This window comes from Columba livia, chromosome Z (genome assembly GCF_036013475.1).
Source record: "Columba livia isolate bColLiv1 breed racing homer chromosome Z, bColLiv1.pat.W.v2, whole genome shotgun sequence".
In the NCBI taxonomy this organism is placed as follows: domain Eukaryota; kingdom Metazoa; phylum Chordata; class Aves; order Columbiformes; family Columbidae; genus Columba; species Columba livia.
Window position 1 is genome coordinate 26,318,820 of NC_088642.1, and position 20,564 is coordinate 26,339,383.

The window sequence follows — 20,564 nt, forward strand, 5'->3', positions numbered from 1 at the left end:
TTTAATATAAACGTGTAAACAAAGCAATGTGGGAAATGCATGGTTTCCATTGTACAGGTGTGGGAAACTGCAGCGGGTCTGTGGAATCCTTGACAGAAAATATGAGAGTAGAGATCAGCCTTGAGATATTAAGATTTACCCTTGAGAAGGATGGGAGTAAAGGAGTATCCGGAGAGAGGAGAGATGTACCGGTGAGAAAGAAGGGGATAGAAGAATAACATGGATGATAGAAAAATTAACCAATGAGATGTTAGTGCTCTAACTTGTAACCAATAGTGAAAAGACACATGAACTGGTATACATGAATTGTATAAAAATGCACTTGTAGCAATAAATGGCATCTATTACTTTCATCTTGAAAGAACTTGGTCCATGTCGTTTGTCCGTCTGAACCGCGACATACAGGATCTCATAAGAGAACGAAGTGTGGAATCCCAGTTTGCAGTGACTGGTAAGACATTTTAGGGCAGGCATAGGAAATCCTGTAGCACTGCTGTGGCCAACACAACCAGAACATCATGCTGGCCATCCTGGACTCCAGTTTACTCAAAGATTATCACCAACTTAAACACAGGGATAGCTCATTTATGGAAAGAAATAAAAAAGCTGTATTTAAATTGTATGAAAGATTATTCCACATGACAACAGAACAAGTCTTTTCTGCACAATCCTCATTTCCAGGATGCCTCTGTCCTGTGAAGTTTTTGCCAAACTTGCAGGACTGAGCAGGGAGTGGCCCATCGCAACATTTCAGACTTAAACTTCTTTGTTTTCCACTTGGTAGCGTTGAGATTTTTCCAGCTCTAGTCATGGAAGAGAAGAATGATAAGCAAAAGCTGTTGCAATATTGTGGTATATGTGGGTCACTTGATTCTCCACTGATCACGCCATGGACTAATTCTTAGTTCCTAATTTTCCATACTACCTTTATAAGAGAAATCTTTAAATGTCTTTAAGAGAGCCCATCTTAGTGGCTTGTGAAAGTGTAATTCCTGCTGTAAATCCTGGTTTTTATATCAGATATATAGTGAACTCCATTTTCCAAGAGTACATCAGATAAAATTACATTTTTGTCTTTGCTGGAAGCTAGATTCCCCCTCTTCCCCTCCCCCTCCACCAGTCACAGGCTTCGCCCTTTATTGTAGAGAGTTCAGTGCGTCTTTAGTTGCTTTTTCTCTTCACTTACTCCTCTAGCTTTGAAGAGAGAATGATTGAGAAGCAGCTTCTTCAATCATTTGTTGCAATTTGGTTTTTTCTTCCCAGTTGTCTCCCAGGCTCCTGTGCAGTGTTGTCTCAGGGAAGCATTGACTAATCATAGTGTTTCTACTGCCACTATCTTATTTCTCTAAAAGCTTTGTGGACTGATTTTTAAAGCGCTGTTTTTTTCATTGTCATTGTTCTTAAATTGAGGTTTTATAGCAACAAATAAGGTAGTTTGTTTTTTTAACTGAGATTTTAATTTGTTTCAAAAAGATTTTTGCTGTTTGAATCCTTTTAGAAATGCCGTTAAGGAATAGCTGATCATCTAAAACTAGACACTTTGTATTTAGTTAGCTAGCAGTTTGCATTTCTGATCTTTCTTTTCAGTAATGGCCTGCAATCTGCTTGTTGTAACTTCAGCCAAAGCTGAACTCTTGAGGGCTTTTTATGTACTTTCAGTCTCTGATTAATTCCTTCTTTGTTCAGTTTGATATTCTGCTTTTTTCTGTATAAGATTATTTTTCCCCTAGTGCTCTGCAGATTTCTTGTCTCCTTAAAATGTTTAAAATTGCCTTAACCCTCCTAATCTTTCAAAAAAGATGGACTACAGAGATCTAAAAATGAAAAAGATTGTTTCAGAGCGCTTATTATAACATCAGCAGGTGGTTAGATGTGTTTGTCAAAAAAACTTAAAACATCAATTTCTGCAAGGAATTGGGAGGGAAGTTTAACAGGCTTGCGAGAGTGGAACTATACTCTTCTGAAAGTGTTAATCATGGAAATAAATAAAAATAAAGGGGTTTTGAATGGCTTGCGAGGTGGCGTACTACAAAAAGTTGTGTAATATAGAACTTGAGATCAGATATAACAATTTTCTGTTTGTCATTTGATTTCTTACAGAGCTGATCCTTTATCCAACATGGTTCTTACTTTCTCTACTAAAGAAGATGCCATTGCCTTTGCTGAAAAAAATGGTATGTATTATACCTATTAGCTATGAGGGATTCAGTTTCTGTAGGCAATCTTGATCTCAAAGCATTAACAACAGAAGAAGTACGGGATAAAGTCTCTTGCCTCTGCTTCACAAAAATGGTAGACCTCTAGTGCTGTACTTGAGGAGGAAGAAAATGGGGGAAGGGAGGGGATTTTTCTGAGTGTGCTGAAAGCATTGAATTTAGACCTTCCACTTTTTGGAAAAGTGTTTCCGCCTCTTAACATTACTGTTGCAATGCTTTTGCAAATATCTGTGTTTTGAGTGAGAACTGAGTCTTGCTCAGGTCTTGGAGGAGAATTAATACCTTGTCTTTAAGAGTATCCCAGGCTGCGGTTCTGAGCAGCATGGCAATGGGATTTTTGCCTGAAGGCTTGACACGAGCATCTGAATTCTAGTTGCGGAAAGACAATCAGAATCCTTGTAAATGTTTGATAATCAGAAAAATTAAGTCACTACGAAGTAAGCATGTTGGACTTTAGTTTTGGCCATGTTGCAGAATGGATTTATTGTAGAATCACAGAATATTTTGAGTTGTAAGGTACCCATAAATATCAAGTCCAGCTCCCTGCTTCTCACAGAACCACCTAAAACTAAACCATATGACCAAGAGCATCATCCAGATACTCCTTGAACTCGGACAAGTTTTGTGCCATGACTGCTTCCCTGGGAGCTTGTCCCAGTGACTGACCACTCTGTCAGTGAAGAACCTCTTCCAAATGTCCAACCTGAACTTCCCCTGATCCAGCTTCATTCCATTTTCTCGTGTCCTGTCGCTGGTCATCAAAGAGAGGAGATCAGCACCTTCCCTGCCACAGACCCAAAGAGAAGTCATAGACTGAGGAAGTTATTTCAGCTCTTCCCAAGTACAATACTGGAGCCTAAACACTTACATGTGATGTTTGTTCATATTTGAGAACAGAGACGGTAGAAAACCCAGTATCATTGCTTAATATTTTAATGGTAATGATGTATCAGAAAGACTATATCTATAAACTTCCAAGGTTATCTAGGCTTGTATTTTCTCACAGAATTGTGGTACCACAAGCAGTACTCATAATCTCAGTTTTTTGAATATTCAGCAGTCCTTTTATGTGTCGATATGATTTTCTTTTTGCGACTTTTTTTAAAATCAGTTTAATTTTTCTTAAAGAGCTAGGCTTGATGCTTAGTGCTCATGGATGTGAAGAAGATTAATTGCAGTGAGTTAAAGCAGGAATAATGCACATGGAGTGTAAGCTTATTCAGAAGTCTTCCCTGTGGTTTACAGCTTTCAACATGATTTGGTCTGGGGTAAATAGAGAGTAAAGTTCTTGATCAGACCAAATTGTGCAGAGTTGTTAGATGTGCAATGTTAATAGTATTTTGTAATGTTCTGTGAACAAACAGGAAGTTTAGGAGAATCTGGTGTTGCTTTATGCTTCTGTATTGTTCATGCTATTTCTATTTCTTGTGAAATTCAGCCTATAAGAGAAAAAAAACTTAATCCTGGCCTACAAATCACTATAATTATGAGCTACTTATATTGTCTTCTCAAATGTGTTGTATTTTGTCTTTTCAAAATGCAGATTCAAGTAAAATACTTGAATCGTTAGGGGTAGGAAGTTTATGCCTTCACTGAACTAGTAATTAATCTCTGTTTTGCAGGAAAACTACAAAGAAACTCTACCAACTAAACTAAGGCTGTGACTTAGTATTAATATTATTACTTTAGTATTCCTTAGCTTGCACCCTTAATTTTACCATAAATGAGATGTACCAAACTTTTCTACACATACTGGCTTGCCTAAATTCTCACTCCGTTTTTATTTAAGGTGGTTCAGTTTTATACACATGATATGTGCATAGTATTTACTGTAGTAATAGCCTCTGTATCAGATGTACCTGGAATTATAAATTTTACAATATTGAGTTCTGTGTTTAGAAAGAAATGAGAAACTTAGGCACTCATTTACAATGGAACTACTTTTCTGAACTGAGGTGTTACTGAAACATGTCTAAGTCTAGGAACACAAATATTTACCTCTCTGTCCAACCCATTACAAGATTCCTTAAAAACCTCAAGTTTAATCTCTGTAAAACCTAGATATTGCAGGTATTTTGATAGGATTGGGAGACTTTAGAGTTGTTTCTCATCTTAGAACTTCAGGAACCTCAGGCAAGCTGTCTTTCGTCCTGCCCCATCTGATGTTTTCTAGTGTAGGAATAACAGCACTGAATACAGTAACGGGAGTAATTTGTGTAAAATATGACAGCTGAGGATGGTCTGAAGTCGAGGTAAGGAGGAGGCACTTGTAACAGGATGAAATTAGAAGTTTAACCTGTCAACCTAATTTTTTTTTTTTTAATCCTGTCTGACATCACTGAGATAGTTGTTTAAAAACATGTATCTTGAGTAACAAGGTGACCTCTGCTCTCTATCATGAACAACTGAAGGTGCCTAACTCAAGGGGACTGTTCCAGAGTGTGAAACTTTATCACATATAGTGGCCTCTTACAATCCAAAGTTGGATATAACTAACTTTTTTGATTTTGGATGGCTATGGCAGGCCAAGTCAGTGTATTGGCAGTTGTGAATCTCTTTTGGAGGTGCTCAGCTCCACTCTGTCTAATGTGTAAAAAAATAACACAAAACTTGGGCCTGTAGATTCCATCCCAGCAGCCAAGTGCTTCAAAGTTAGGTGTTACAATGCTGAATGTTGCGATACCGAAGTCTGGATCTAGTTCTGGTTGTTTACTCAAGCTTGTGTTTTTAATCAGAACAGTAAGCAAAAGCTGGTGCCCTCACAGATGGAAATAATGTTTTTAAAACCTCTATTCTAGCATTTCTTGTGGAGAATAGTTAACTTGGAAATTAATATTGGTTCAGCCTAATAAACATGAAGGAAATGTTTGTGTGACATTTGTGAATACACAAAATTGAGTCACAGTGACGTGAAAACTTGTGTATTTTACAAAACTTGTTTTGATACATAGATGTATCTTGAGTGTTTTCTGTGAACATCTTAAGTGTAGAAATTTAGATATATATTAAACCTTTAAAGACTTACGAAGTTTTTGTTTTAAAACTAAGAAAAAAAAGTGTCATCTTATTAGTATCTGTTAAAATTTCATACTTAACCACTTCTAGCTTCAACTCAAGTACCTCAACTTTGAGTGAAATGTTGCAGCTAAAGAGACAAAACTTTGGCATACTGAGTGCTGCCCTGGCAACTTTCCAGACACCTGGAGGCTGCAACCAATTTGCATTTTGATTTACATAAACACTAATGTCTCCACCTCCTCTTTTCTGACAATTTTTAGCATTTCTCTTGCTTAACTATCACATAATTTACTTGTCTTCTATCACTTCATTCTCTTTTCTTTTACTCTTATTTTTTTATGTTCTTATGAAAACGTTAAGTATTAAACTACTTTCTAAATTTTTAGAATTAGAATCTAAGTTTTTTCTTTGCTATTCCTTTCTTTGGCCCTCCTAACCTTTCTTTTTTCTGTACCTTTCCATGGTCTCCATTCTTTCCCAAGCTTTAGCATTGATCTTCTGTATGTTGTTTTTTCCCCATGTTTCCCTTATTTTATCTTTACTTTCATTTCCTGTGCTGGCATACACAGAGCCTTTCTGCTTCTGTGATGCTGATGAGTTGTGGAGCCATGAACTTGCAGGACAGTCAGTATTCCCTGTTGAGCTTTTTCACTGATGACTGTCAAGTTTGCAGGAATAAAGAAAATGTAGGTACATAATATAGTTAGGGATTATCAACTGAGAGAACAGGCATTTGTCACATCTGTGGCATTTTAGTATTCTCTGCTGCTAACTACAAAGGAATAAACTAGTGGATGCCTACGTGGAGAAAAAGACATTAAAGTTAAAAGGTTTAAGTTGCATTTGCTCTCTATTTTATGCTGAGAATATTTAGAATTCTCTTTGTTTCTTTTCTCCCCCCACCATTTCCCCTGTAACCTCCAGGCTGGAGCTATGATGTTGAAGAGAAGAAGATTCCAAAACCTAAATCCAAGTCGTATGGTGCAAACTTTTCTTGGAACAAGAGAACAAGAGTGTCTACAAAATAGGTTGACATTGGCTGTCTGACTGTGAATAAAGTCAGCTGTGCTATATTTATAGTCCATGTATAATACATCTCTTAATCTCCTAATAAATTTGACCTTTAAACTACAGATGCATCTTGTGATGTCTATTTAAAATGTTTTTGATGTCTCCAATTGAACCTGTTACAAACTTCCCTATAAATAGAGGAGATTTGGAGTGTTCATACTTCCAAAAAAAATGCTGTACTAGGAATCTATCAAAAGGAATGTTTGAAATCAGCTGCAACTTTGAAGATTATGGTTTATCTTTGATGGTAATTTTATATTCACTATCTTGTTTAAACTTACCAGCCTTCCATTTACAAATTATCTCAGTAGAAGCCAGGGTATTTTCTTTCTCTTTGTATACAAGAGAAGCTTGTCAATTGAATAGCAAATACTGTTAAACTTAACGTTTGATTGTAACGTAGACTATTCTATATAAAGGTATATTATATAATCTCCTTTTGCCCAAATTAATATTGTCATCATTCCATGGAATAAAAAGCACTGGGTTTTGTGTTGGATATGAGGAAGGTTTAGTCCAGAAGACCGAAATTGCAGTTGTTTCTCTATGATGTTCCTCGAAAGTGAAACTAAGAAATGTGGTAGCATCTTAGCTTAACATTGAATATATAGCCTGAGCTCAATTTGTCTTACATGGCATTAAATTATTCATTTTAGCAATGCAAAATATTATGTTTGGAATCTTTGGTTCTATGTCTATGGCTTTTGATTTATTCATTTTTCCTGTATCTTTTACTTACAAATTTGGATATCAACACATGATCAGTGAACACTCTCACAAATGGTCAAAGGTACAGCTTTTTCGTATGCAACTGGAAGCCTTATCCCAACTTTCACACAAGAAACCGTTGAGACAGTTCTCTCCACATAGATCTAAAGAATGGTGTAAGTGCTACGCACTCAATTCTGGCTAAAAGAAGGTATAAAACTACCTTGTGTTGCTCACATATGATTATAGTATTGGTTTTAACCAGCTGCCCTATGTGCTGGCCAACATTTGTTTAAAGCATTTTTTTGTCCCAGTTTCAGTGTAATCAACCATTTTGCTGATGTCGCTATTTTCCTATCACAGACAAGAACGGTTATTCCAATTCATCTTCCTATTGAATTTTGAATGCTGCATTGTGCAGTGAAGCCTGAAGTCCTCCAGGAACACCGAAGTGCACCAATCCGGAATCTTAACAGCCGAGAATCTACTGTATCTCTTTGTATTCCAGCTTAATATGCTGATCTTACTAAGGAGACAGTATAAGAAAAGTAATTTGTTTTGGAGAGGTTTTGTTGGTTGGTTGGTTGGTTTTTTTTGTTTGGTTTGGCTTTGGTTTAGGTTTTCTTCTGTCTTTTGCAAGTGGAGATTAGCAAAATCTTAATTTAATGGTCTTCAAGCTTTATTAGTTGTCAACACTAAAGTTGAAAAGTGCCTGGGTGTCTTATGCAGCAGATGCACAGCTTGGTTTTTGAAACTCTGTAGTCCAGGGAAGTGACTGATAAATGTTAGATATCTAACAGTACCTTTAGACACATAATACATGAAATTGCTACATACTGATGTATACTTCTTGTAACTAGAAGAAGTTTTACATAGAGCACTGTTTCTTTTTTGTTTGTTTGTTTCTCCTGCTAAGATAATGGATATATCCAAAGCAGAATTTAGGTCCCCTTCCCCACTTCCTGAGGAAGAAGGCTTTTTCTTCTATTCTTTAAATGTGGATGTTCACTGTGATTCTGTAGTGTGCACCCCACCTTCAAGTCTTTAAGTCGTGTTTGAGCCCAGACCTGCCTTTGCTCCCGTCACTTTCCTAGGACTTGGATTTTTTTTCTTCTGTTGGATGGCTTCTTAAGAATGAGCATACTGACAGTGCAAGAGAGTAGATTATCATCTCTGTAGTCTTCAGACCCTAGAAGTGAAATTGAGTACAAGCGTTTGCAGAAGACAATAGGAATACATTTTAGAGATCAAAAAATCTACTAGATACTAAATCTCATTACTCTTTAATTAGTTTATTAGGATACTACAGCACTAGGCTTCAACTGAAGCTGTACAAGGTGATCTGACTCTTTAGTTAAATACCTGCAGACATGAATGTTTCATTTGTAAACTCCAGCTTTTATCTACTCTGCAGGGTGTTATGACAGGTACAATTGCGCTCAGATCTTGAGTATGTCAAAACAAAAGACACATCAGGTAAACTCCCATAATAAGGCTTTTTTTAGTGTCCTTAACCATTGATCTGAAAATTGAAATCTGAAGAGGTTTTGAGGACTCAAGCCTGGTAGAAATGCTGAACAAGGTTAAATATTCATCTTGATGGTAGATATAGCTGTGCTGCACCCAAATAATTAAAGTTTTTGATGGCAGTAATCCTCTAAGCTTCCAGAAGTATTAAAATCATTAATGGGAAAAGAAAAAGTTTAAAGCTCCCAAGAAAACAGAACGTGTTCTTTCGGGATTTGCATGTCACCTTACATGGCAATAAAAACCAAAAGAGTATTAAGGAATTGCATGCCAGCACTGTAGAGAGGCTGTACACATTTACACTCTCTCATTGAGCTATGTAGATCTGAGAAGTTTTCCTTACAGTTTTGTAGCTTCCATTATTGTGGAAAGTCTTTTGCAAATATAACAGAAGCTGACCAGAAGCAGGTTACACTTGGACTTGTGTAGATACATTTTGTGAAGTTCTGGAGGTAGAACGCTGCTACTGGACAAAGTCTTTTCCCATTTCTAGTAGATTATTGCATAGTATCATCAGTTGAGTCAATAAGGCTTATTACCTGTCAGTGCTGTCTCAGCCAGCTACATATCACAATGAAGTTTGGATTATTCTTGTCAAATCTGGGTGAAAGTTCCTTCTTTCAAGAGAGAAGCAGCAGCAGCAGCATCTTCCTCCCATATGCTACTACTTTTACTCCCATCAGCTCTATAAGGTGCTTGGCAGATTTTTTTTTAATGTCTTTTGATCAGATTAAGATTTTCATACATGAGTTTCGAAAGAGTGGTTTTATAATATTTTAACTTTTTTCTTTTACCCCACATTATTATTTCCCCCGTCCTGGCATTTTTTCTCCTAAGTTCCTTGCAATGAATTCTATTCTGTTTAATATATGCCTGTTTACATCAATTTGGTAATGAGCCACAGAGAAACAAAACCCGAACCAACCCAGGTCTAGCTGTTCTCTGATGCTCAGAATGGTCCTAACCTTTATATTTTATGGTTTGTCTTGTACCTAAGCCAAATTCAAATGCTGGAAGTAAATCCTCCCCATTCTATGGTTAACTACCAATAACAATATCTACTTTGCAGTATAGGACTCCCTACAAAATGTAGGTGCATACCTGCAAATACCCCAATATATTTTGCATAGTTCTGTTGTGATAACTTGGTATCCTGCAAATGTAATTTTACTTTGAAGATCGGCAGTGTTCATAATTGCAACAAAGATTTTTTTTGTTATAACAAAGGCCCTGCAAACTCTCAAAATCCTGATGTTGTAATGGAACCAAAAGACTGTCAGGAAACTAAAAGCACCGTTTCAGGTTTCTAACAGTGTAATCCTTAACTCTACAGTTTGATGGATAATTTAAAACAAATCAGACTATTAAGTGATACTCTGAAATGGAAAATTTAATTATCCTTCCCTGCAAAGTTTTATTATGTAGTAGAAGAGAGAGGCTGATTTGGACTAATTTTAGCTTTTGCCTGTAATTTAACACCAGGAGCTTGTGTGGTTTGGTTTTGCCAGAGATACAGTTATCTACCTTTATGTTTGGTTACTGGGCATGCCAACATATTTTGTTATGCAAATAAAGAAACCTGAAGTAACCTAAAAAAAAAAAAAATTAGACAGTTGTAAGTTATGGTATGTCTAGCAAGGCAGCGTACTTTCATAAATCCTTGTTCCTATTTGTACATTCTGAGAGGAATTTATTTTTAATTGTTATTTGATTAATGCTGGAATATATCACCAACATGACAAGTTCACTGAAATAAATGTGCCTACAGCAAGTTAATAGAACAACAACAACAAAGGCAAATTATTTTGAAATTGTATTAAAATGTGGATTTCATTTGGATTCAAAATACTGATACTTCCATCCATGTTCATCATGAGGAATGGTAGAAGGGTTCCTGTCTTGAACCCTTCCTGTATAGAAAACCTTTTTGGACAATTTGATTAGAATAAATATAATGGTCAGACAGTAGTCTTGTGGCAGCCCTGAAGGAATTCAAAGATGAAACTTTATTATCTGTGGCTTAAATATTTTGTTTAAACCTCTACCTGAATAACAGGTGACAGGTTTGGGGTTTTAGTTTATTGAGTTCTGGGGTTTCCCCTCAAAAGAAAAACAACAACATAAACACAAATAAAAACCCTCTATAGTGCTGTGAACAGATAGGATATAAAAATGATATGTCAGTTGCTCTATTTTAGACATAATTGACTTCCATGTTCTTCAGAGGAGTTGGTGAATATGGAGAAAAGATGATTTACATAGTAGTCAGTTTGGATTTACAGAGGGCTTTCAGAATTCCCTAAGGTTACAGTGAGAGACAACAGCATAGTTAAAAGTATCATTTTTTGAGGAGCAAATCTGTAGGGTGGAATTAGCAACTCAGTCTCCAGGAGAGAGAACTGAGGATGCGTATGGTTGTGGCCTCTAAAATCACAAGTGGTGCAGAGAATAGTGTATATTAATAACTATTCAGTGTTTTTCATGCAGAGACAGATCAACAAACTCATGAGGATGCAGTTTAAACTAGTACATTTTTCACATAGCAGATTTTGAAATTCATGGGGCAACATTTTCACTACCAAAACTACAGTAACTCAAACAAAAGAAATGCATGCAATACAAGTTTGCATTAAACATAAAAAAGTTTCCTGTTTAGAAAAATCCCTGAGCTAAAGCTGCTGGCAGCTGGGAAAGGGTATCCTTGGAGTAGCCCTGGTTTTGTTTTCTTTTCTTGACTGTCACTATTGGCCACTGCTAAAGCTGGGTTTGTTCATGTCAGTATCCTAATCTGGCACAAAATGACTGTTATTAGTACTTTTTGCCAGTATGGCGTTCACACATTTCATACTATTGTGTTTGTCAATGCTTTGTGATCAATGGCGACAAACAGTTTCCACTTTGAAGCTGATGGAGATTTACTACAGACCATCATGATCTTCAGTCATCATTTTTTTTTTTAAACAGGTTATCATACTCAGATATCTACATGGAGCTAAATTCCACAGGTTCAAAATTGTTGTCTATTATTGCACAAGTATTTCAATGAAGATTAAATATTTTCATATTATACATACAGTTAACCCTCGTAAGACATCCCAGTAAAACAATGGCTTGACTTTATAAGTAAGTACAATTATTCTTAAAAAGGTATTGCTAAGTCAGCTGAAGTCTTTATTCTAGTATTGTGCCTGTAAGTACTGGAAGATATTTTAATTTCTCTGTATTAGGTAGAGATGAGAAAAGTCTTCGCATGTCTAACAAGCTGTTTTCTTTAAGCATGCCTTTTATAGGTATATGTATGCAAAGCTGTAGTCAGTGTGCTGAGATGATTTTTCTAATCAAATGTAAGCTTGTCATTGCTGCCTTCTGCCTTAAGCAGCTCGGGAAGGTAAAACACCCGACTGAGAAATATTGTGAATTTAAAACCAGAACATGCTGCTTACTACAGGCAGTGCCTAGTAAATTCTCTATTTATTGCAGCACATTTTCTGATTAGTTCTTGGATGTTTTGCTGTTTTGGTTTACATGATGTGATGTTGTTGCCAAATAGGTGTTTTGTTAAAATTATAAAGCTGCTCAGAAACAAAATTTATTTTTGCTTTTCTTATTTCACCCACCTGACCAATTTTATTGCTTCAGTTGGGATGTCTGCACAGTGCTTGAGAAAATATTTTTGAGTGATCCACATGGCTGGGGAAATCCTGCAGTTACAGTGCCCTTTACATTGCAGACTGTCTTATTCATTAATCTGTTGCATGGGTCATTCAAGTTTTATCTTTCTGATGGTGCGTTTTTCTCTCTCTCTTTGGCAAGACAGGTTACCAGCTTATTATTGGGGCATTGACAGCAAAGTTATTTTACCAGTCAACATCCTAAAGTATAGCATTCAAATATCTGTTATACCCAATAACTAGAACAGACATAAAATCTCGTAGCATGAAGAAGCTTCACCAAGACACTGTAAAACAAACTACTAAATATTTTACCAGTTCCACTAAATAAGTTTGTTTTAATTTCCATGTTCATGATACCTAGTTTGCAACTGCTCTTTGCAGCTATGCGTGAAATAGAATATGGGACCAAAAGTTATGTTTGCCTCAACAAGGAGTAGTGAACCACAGCACTGAGAATGTGCAGTAACTAAATTCCAGGAGCTTCACTTGCACAAGTATAATAACTATTTAAGTAAAATTATTTAAACAAAAGTACTTTCAATAACGAGGCTGTGAAAAGGCAAAACTTGTCACTGTGAATATAATCCATATTTTTAAAATAACTGTAAGTTGGAAATAACTTTTCTGCAGCCCATCACTGTAACTTGGTGTAAAACTGCAAATGCCAACATCTTCCAGTGTCTGCTTTAAAGTGAGGTGATGTGAGAACTACCTACCTATCCACAATGTGAATATCCACACTTCATCTGGATTCTTTTGATAGCTGCTGGGTTTTGATTAATTTAGTTAGTATAGAAATCTGAAGAGATAAGATACATAGAACATTAGAAGTAGCTTTTTGTCTCTTGCCATATGTGTGATGTAAATGTTGAATGTTCATGTCTCAGAAGAGACTAAGCAAGGTATTGGGGAAAAAAAAAATATCATTAAGGGTTATTAAACACACAGAAGCCACCTCTAGCATAGAAGTCCCTAAAGCACAAATGGCTGGAGGCTGTGACTACCCAAAGGTATGGGACATGGCAAGCATCCTTACAGAGCTAGACACCTGTCTACATTCGTTCCCCGTCAGAAACAGGACCTGGGCTAGACAAAGCCACTATGAATGATCACTTATGACTATAAACAGAGGCTAGTTAAGCTACTGCCATCTCCACTGTAAACACCTGAAGTCCAATCACGAATACCACTCTTCATGACTGAGAGATAATTAGCTTCTTATCAGTAAAATATAATCTATCTGAGGGATGTTAAAACTGTTGAATTTATATTTCCAGATCTGAATCTCCTTGCTTTGCACAGCTCAAGGTTGAATTACATACATATTTTCATTTTGTCATGTTATCTCAAGTTCCTTCTGGATTTTTGTCTGCCTCCTTTAAAAAGGATGGCTGAAGCATCCATCTTGGCTACAAAAAATGGCCAAGAAATGCCTTTTTTTACCCCCCCCTTTTTTTTTTTTCCCTCCAGACTAGTACTTTGGTGCAGTATCGAAGACCTGCCTATGTCTCAATACTCCATATGCTTTCTGAAGGAGTCATAGATGCTACCAATGACTGCAATAGAGGAGTGGAGAGTTAGGTATACTCACTTCTCTCGATGTGACCTCAAAAATAGCATCCTCACTTCCCATCAGTTCCTACCTTCGGATTTCAGACAGATTAAGAAGCACAGGAGAGAGAGATTGCAGAGCCCGTGTTTGAAATTAAGCCTTTATCTTCCTGAAGTAAGCCAGGAGAAGAGCATGGAAGACAACATAGGAATCCCACTTCAGGAGTGGGAGATGACTGGCTACCTGGAATATTTTGAAAGAAAGAGCTGAGATCATTTTGAGTTCCTCCCCTGCCTGCTTTCTACATACTGGAAAGCAGGTTATGAGGAAAAGCAGGTAACAAAATTAGCACTTCTGCTGACTTTTACATGTTAGAACACGGTAGAAAATAATCAGCACCTGGCTCTGCCACTCACCTATCACAAAATACACCTTAGGAAATTGTCTCAATACCAGGTTTCACTTCTTGCCTCCTTTTCCCACACTGCGTGATGGCTTATCTTCAAAGCATTCCCATTTCACTATCTTCAGACAATTCTCTTTTGCAGGTGGAAGGCAGCTTTTTGTTTTCCCTCAACTTTGATCATTACCATATGGTCTTTTGTATGTGTTCAGGGTCTCTTTCCAGGATCACGATTCATTTTTTTTCTTCCCAAACAATTTTCCTGACCAGGTCTCTATACAATAAAACCCACAAAAAACCAAACAAACACAAACAAACAAACAAACAAAAACAAACAGCAAAAAAACAAAACCAGACTTGAACACGATGTGGTTCTTGGGAGTATTTTGGTTTCAAGACAGAAATAGTTGTATGGTGCCAGGGACACAGATCCGTGGCCTGGCCTCTGGATGAATGTTATCAGGTATGAGGTCTTATCTCAGAGGAATGTTAACCTAAGACGCAAATATCCGTAATAGAAAACAAATGGTGTCACAGAAACAAAAATCCAGTTCTTGCTGGCACCTGTTGGGCCTTTTATTCTTTTCCATAGGCATTGCCTTAAAGATTCGCAGTCAGTCTTTGAATGATGTGGTTACGTGTGCTCCATCCTGGTGCTATGTTTTATGGAGTTTGGAATTTCTTTCTTGGCCAAGAGGCTCAGCATCCCACATCTGTGTACTTGAATGACCTTCACCATCTCCCAAAGGCATAAAATGGCAGAGCGTAGCCAATTGTCTCATCTGTGATTAGAATTAGTAGTCATGTCTAGGTGCTTAACTCTTTATCCGTGGCATATCATTAGTCTAGTACTAGGCTAGCTCAAGAAGGTTTTCTTTTTGGGCTTTGTTTTGAGTTTGTTTAACCTACTAAATTCCTGCTGTTTGAGTTGTCAGCAACATAAAAAATTCTCTGAATCTTGGCAGCTTGGAAATATTCTGTAAAAAATTAAGTAATATTGGGAAATGTTGAGTTGTTGAAACCATTGTGATTTGTGGGAAAATTCTGGCTTAAATAAATGGTAGTTTTGAAATACTTTACATTCAGGCATAACTTCCTATCAAAACCACTGAGCTTCCACTAGCATAGGCAATAGCAGGAAGGTGCAATGTCCAGGAAGGTGCAGTGGAGGGACTGGCACCTGCTGCTGCAACATTCCAGGTGAATTCTCTAACTGTTAGGCTAAGGAATTCCTCTCCCTTTTGCTGACCCAGGTAATCTCCAGTTATCTGCACAAAATAGGACTGTTCCAAAGAAGTGGCTAAAGCAAGGATTCTAGATACTGTTAGGATAATCATCATGTATGTGAATGTCCCAGACCCCAATGTCTGATTTGGAGCCAGAACTTCAAGTCTAGATCTCGTGTCTCCTAGGTAGCTCCTGTGACTGTTATTTACTCTAGTTTATTTCTCTGTTGCCATTTTCTATTTTTCTTTGCAAGGAACTTCAAAAGCTCCAGGTTTTATTTCTTGCAAGATCCTCAGGGATAATATTTTCCCACCCACTTCTAGTTAATTTAGAGTATCTTCTTTGCCAGATCACAGGCAGAATATGCTGACTCTCAAATCTCTGCCAAATTTTGGCTTATAATGAAAAAGAAATACAATTTCTAATGCCATCTTGCAGAATAGAATTTGCAAACTTTGGATTTCAGAGTATCAACAGGAATCAGTAAAACTCACTTCAATTTTAGAGAAATCCCTGGGCAGTAAAAGGCCTGAATCTGAGAACACTTTGTCATGTGCCATTGGGCACATCCATCTCTCTTGAGGCCAGATTTTGCCTTTGTTACATGCAAGAATTTCTGGCCTGGCATCCTGGTTCAGACATTAAAACATTCTGGCATGTCTGGTGGAAGGATCCTGTTACAGTATACATAAGGCTGTTCTCACAACCTTCACCTGCAGTGATGCTGATGAAAAAATTTGCAATCTTATGTTCATCCAAATAAGCTCTCCTCCTATTTCCCTGAGACCTGGAAAGTTTGATCAAGTGTCAAGGTTTCTTTGTACTTAGCTTAGCAGGAATCCATCCAGCTTGTTATAGTCTCAAAAAAATTGCTGTGTGTGTACTCTGCAGTTACTGGGTCCATCCTTTATAGCATCATAGGTGAAATGAACGCAGACTGGTTTTTGACTCACTAATTTTGTTTCTTTGATTGTCTTTGTGTAAATAAAGGACCATTTATGACCATTTTAATTCTGCTTCTTGAGAATCAATAGAAGTCCACCTTACCTTAATCCCTAAGCTAAAATTATCCTTAAAATAGTTGTAGCTTTTCATGTCAATCAATTACTATAAAAAAAGTCTTCCTATATAGTGTATATGTTAGAACACTCTTTTATGATTTGCATCTTGCCAAAACATTCACAACCTGATTGAGGTGACGGGCTTTGTTGAAAGAGTAAAAGAACAAACCATTTTGCAGGCAGTGCTGCAGTTTTTCTCCCAAAATGAATCCATATGGATTGCTAACTCAAATACTCTACGTTAACAGATAGCTAAATAAGAACCTTCTCCCCAGTCAGATAAAGATTTACTCCATAAAAGCTTCTGAAACTTCTTTTGGAAATATTCCCATCTTTGGAGTATGTGCTATGCCACCTGTTTGTGGGTTTATGAAACACCGCTCCCTGCGGGACGAGTCTGGGTTGTATGCTTATTTTGATACTTTAATCTTCAGTCAGACACTAAGCAATTACCTCCTGCCACTAATGTCCTGTCCAAGAGTAGAATACATGATACCTTTTCTCTCTCATTTGAATTATTTCCACAAATGAACTGTTCGTTGTATTGTATACATGTATTCAGTACTCTTAGCATTATAAAACTTTTAACAGATTTACAAGTGAAATAAATACGTGGGACTCCACTGAAGACCATCTAACAACTCAGGATTAAGTATTCTGACTGTGCATGTGTGGCATATGTACAAAGGTGAAGATTTATTGCAAAAATAGATTTTAAAAACCAGCAGCCATAGGAGAAGCAACACTTTGGTCTCCTCTCATTAAGTGTTTATGTATTTCACTGTTGGTACCTTGAAAATGCTAATCCAGATAGGAAGAGATGCTTACTATCTAGTTGAATAAACATTGAAATGCCGCTTAATCAAATAAGCTTATGTTCAAATGTTTCCCTAGAGGCATCCAGCTGGTTTGATGTCTGCATACTGTTAACCAGTGCTGGCTATTCTGTCTATATCCCATCCCATTTTATCCACAGCTGAGCTGTAATTCCAAATAGATGCCACTTACTCAGTAACATATGTTTCCTGTTGGTGTATGCAAGGCAGCACCATCAAGCTGCAGAGGAACACATAAAATGAGCTGGGTTAGTAGGAATTACTGTTCTTCCTCCTAAAAAATAGTTCACTCATCATAAGTCTACTGTAGAACTAGAAGGTGACCTTTTACATCTGGAAGCAATAAACAAAGTGGCCTAGAGTCTCCAAGTGTCAATACTGAGGATGGGAGATGGCAAATGAGATCTTGAAAACTGAGCAAGGTCTCTACTGTCGATTGTCCAAACTTTTGCACTGCTTTCGGAATGGTGCCAAAAAGTAATGATAGGCAAGTTGCAGAGGTGTTTTTTATCCATCTGTCATAGAAGGCTATGACTGTAACATCACATCTTCAGCATCATCCAAGGACCAAATCATGCTATTTTTCTGACCTGCCTACATGATGGAGTTAGAATGGAAACTTAGATGAAGTGACTATTATATTCCTGCATCCCCAGAAGCTAGAACTTACTCCTCTAACTGACGAACTGGTGAAACAGAGGCGAGGAGGTTTTACTGCAAGAGCACAGCAGTGGCTACATTAAAAAATAATATTTTTTTAAAAAATCACCTCTCCACTGTAAACTATGTTCTCAGGTAAAGGACATATGGGGCAATTTCCTATGTTTAATATTGTTTAGGGCATCAAACATATTCCAAGCACTCACAGTCACAGCGATTCAACAACTATTTCGTCAACTTAAATACTGAGAAACGTGTCTCTGGAGGTGCCTGGAATCAGTTACAGAATCATGAATAGGTACTCCACAGCTGTCTGCCAGAATATCTGCTCTGACTGCTCTAAGTATGCAGCCATGCACTTACCTGTGAAACCTCAAAACCTGGTACAAATGCTTCTGTCAATCTATAACAAACCCAGAACATTCAGTATGAAGCCGAAAAATCATCACGGAAGATAATATGCAAGAGTAAAACAGGAAAAATTGCCATGGCCTTAGCAATAGCAGGGCATTTGTGAAGCGAAGAATGCCAGGGGATCCCAGAAAGTAATTAGTGCCTAATGCCATGTAGAAAGGCAGAAAACTGAAAGGACTGTTAACAGACTGAATTTGGGGTGAGGCATTCATGTGACTCCACACCTTCCTAAACAACTGAGCAGAGGCAGGAAAGTTTTTTCAATATCATGAAAATACCAGTAAATTCTGCCCAAATATCCTGTCACTTTCTGCAGCCATTGTCTGATGCTTCAAAAGAAAGTAACCCTGCCTACCCTCATTCCCCAAAAGCCAAATTATGCACTGAAAGCAAATGTAAATCTCTATGGCCCCTGCAGGTAAACAGCTGGCAGGATTAAAGTATTTAAAATATGGTGCAAAAAAGCTATATGGAAATGCAGTCTCCTTTCAAGCCTCTGTTACAGATAGAAGTTAACCACTCAAAGATACAAATCACAAGTTTTAATTTTCAACAACATGATGACTTCTATCCCATCATCAAATACCACTTACACACTTGTGAGTTGCTAGAGTAAAACATTGTATTCCTTGTGGCCCTAATTGCATTTCAAAGATCAGTCCAGAATGCTTCTCTCTGAAATACTGTTTTTTCTATTCTTATTGTCAGACTAATTTTATTTGTAACCAGTTCATACAGCTTTCCACTTATTTAGCAAATATTCCCTCTCAGGTAAGTGCTTTCTGAATTAAAATACCTGATCAGATTCCTTTTTTAGCCTCTAATTTCTAAACTAAACACATTGAACACTTTAATCTCCTCTCATGCCAATGGCTTGCTCTTTTCGAAATCATTTTAGTAGCCATTGCTGAGTTAAATTACTCTTTTTGTAAAATAAGTAGTAGGAGCATTGGATGCTGTTCCCTTCCAGAGCACAAATAATCTCGTAGCAGAATGTAGCTGTCTTCAATATTAAGACCAGCTAGTCTACTAGACACCGAGACGAGCACCGCAAGTTGACCATACACTATTTTAGCTACTGGTACTTCTGTCTTTTGATGAGAGTTTTGTCTATAGCTTTGTCTCCAGGCAATGTTAGAAGATAAATGTATCTATAAAACTTTTTTTGTTTTGCAGGGCCATACGTAAAGAATGAGACTCTTCCTACACCTAAAGCATGTTCCAGCATAAAGACAAAAGGGAAGGCTTACCTGAAGGTTTCTTTTCAGCCATTTTCCTTTCATCTGTAATGATGTCCAATGCAAAGCCAAAACATTATTCACAATGGGATAGAAATTGGTTTGTTGTCATTAGAGCTGCTGATGCCCTGGTAATGGAAGAAACATGTTTCTGCCACAAAGTGCTGTTAGCTCAAAACAGCATTTGATAATGTAAGTATGAAACATCACAGCCTAAGAATTTTCTCAGAAGTAGAAAATGTCTGAAAGTTGGCAGTGACTTACAAATCAGATTCTGAGCTTCAGTAGCAAAGAGTCTGGAATACCAGTCTGGCCAGTCTATCAAACAATAGACACTGAAAGTTTCCAGATAAGCACTGGGAAAAAGAAATTACTGTTCTGATTTTTGTTGTTACTTTCGAGGAAATAACTTCTAACTCATTAACAAGTTGCAAACAAACATGGAATTCATTTAGCCAGTGGTTTTTAACTGTCTTCTGATGACACTGAAATACTTCAGTTTTGGCAATTTTATTTCAGTATAGGAGACATTTCCATGGACCTAGATTATACTAAATACAAAAAATAGGAATTTCTCTTAAAATAGAAATTTAGAGCATTAAATGTACTAAGGATAGATCAACTTTTTTACTTTCTTTGTTGATTTGTATTTTTTTTCTAAGAAGATTCTATCAGTTGGCCTAAAAATGTTATCACCTCTTTCTTTACGAACTTTATCTTATAAACTTCAAAACAACAAGGGAAAAGTCAGCTGAATATAGTCAACAAATAACAAATGGGAATTGCTTTGTTGTTTTCTTACTAGAGCAACAGTGCCCATGGTGGTGATTGGACTACTAGTATTTACCTTCCATTTGCAACACAGCTTGCTAATCTGCTGCTTATTTGTGTGTAGTCACAAATAAGATAGATGAAGGAGAAAGGGAAGTTATTCATCAAGACTGCAGACTGCAATGTGA

General features: G+C 37.0%; 1 protein-coding gene and 1 long non-coding RNA gene across 5 annotated transcripts in view; one reads left to right on the plus strand and one right to left on the minus strand.

The window, feature by feature from the left end:
- Positions 1-6,367, plus strand: part of NDUFS4 (NADH:ubiquinone oxidoreductase subunit S4) — a 48,231-nt gene extending 41,864 nt beyond the window's left edge. For both annotated transcript variants that reach the window (XM_065045193.1, XM_065045192.1), the window contains 2 exons: positions 2,101-2,174; positions 6,159-6,367. In XM_065045193.1, coding sequence (XP_064901265.1) covers positions 2,101-2,174; positions 6,159-6,262 — 178 coding nt within the window. In that variant the 3' untranslated portion in view covers positions 6,263-6,367. The remainder of the gene's footprint in view (positions 1-2,100; positions 2,175-6,158) is intronic.
- Positions 585-20,016, minus strand: LOC135577242 (uncharacterized). 3 transcript variants are annotated; one of them, XR_010468789.1, is made up of 4 exons: positions 19,618-20,016; positions 13,806-14,443; positions 12,931-13,013; positions 585-8,202 (listed from the first exon to the last, which is right to left on the minus strand). It is a non-coding gene; the product is annotated as an uncharacterized LOC135577242 (long non-coding RNA). The 3 variants fall into 3 exon arrangements; XR_010468790.1 differs by lacking the exon at positions 12,931-13,013 and having other exon boundaries at positions 13,858-14,443; XR_010468788.1 differs by lacking the exon at positions 12,931-13,013.
- Between the last annotated feature and the right edge of the window lie 548 nt (positions 20,017-20,564).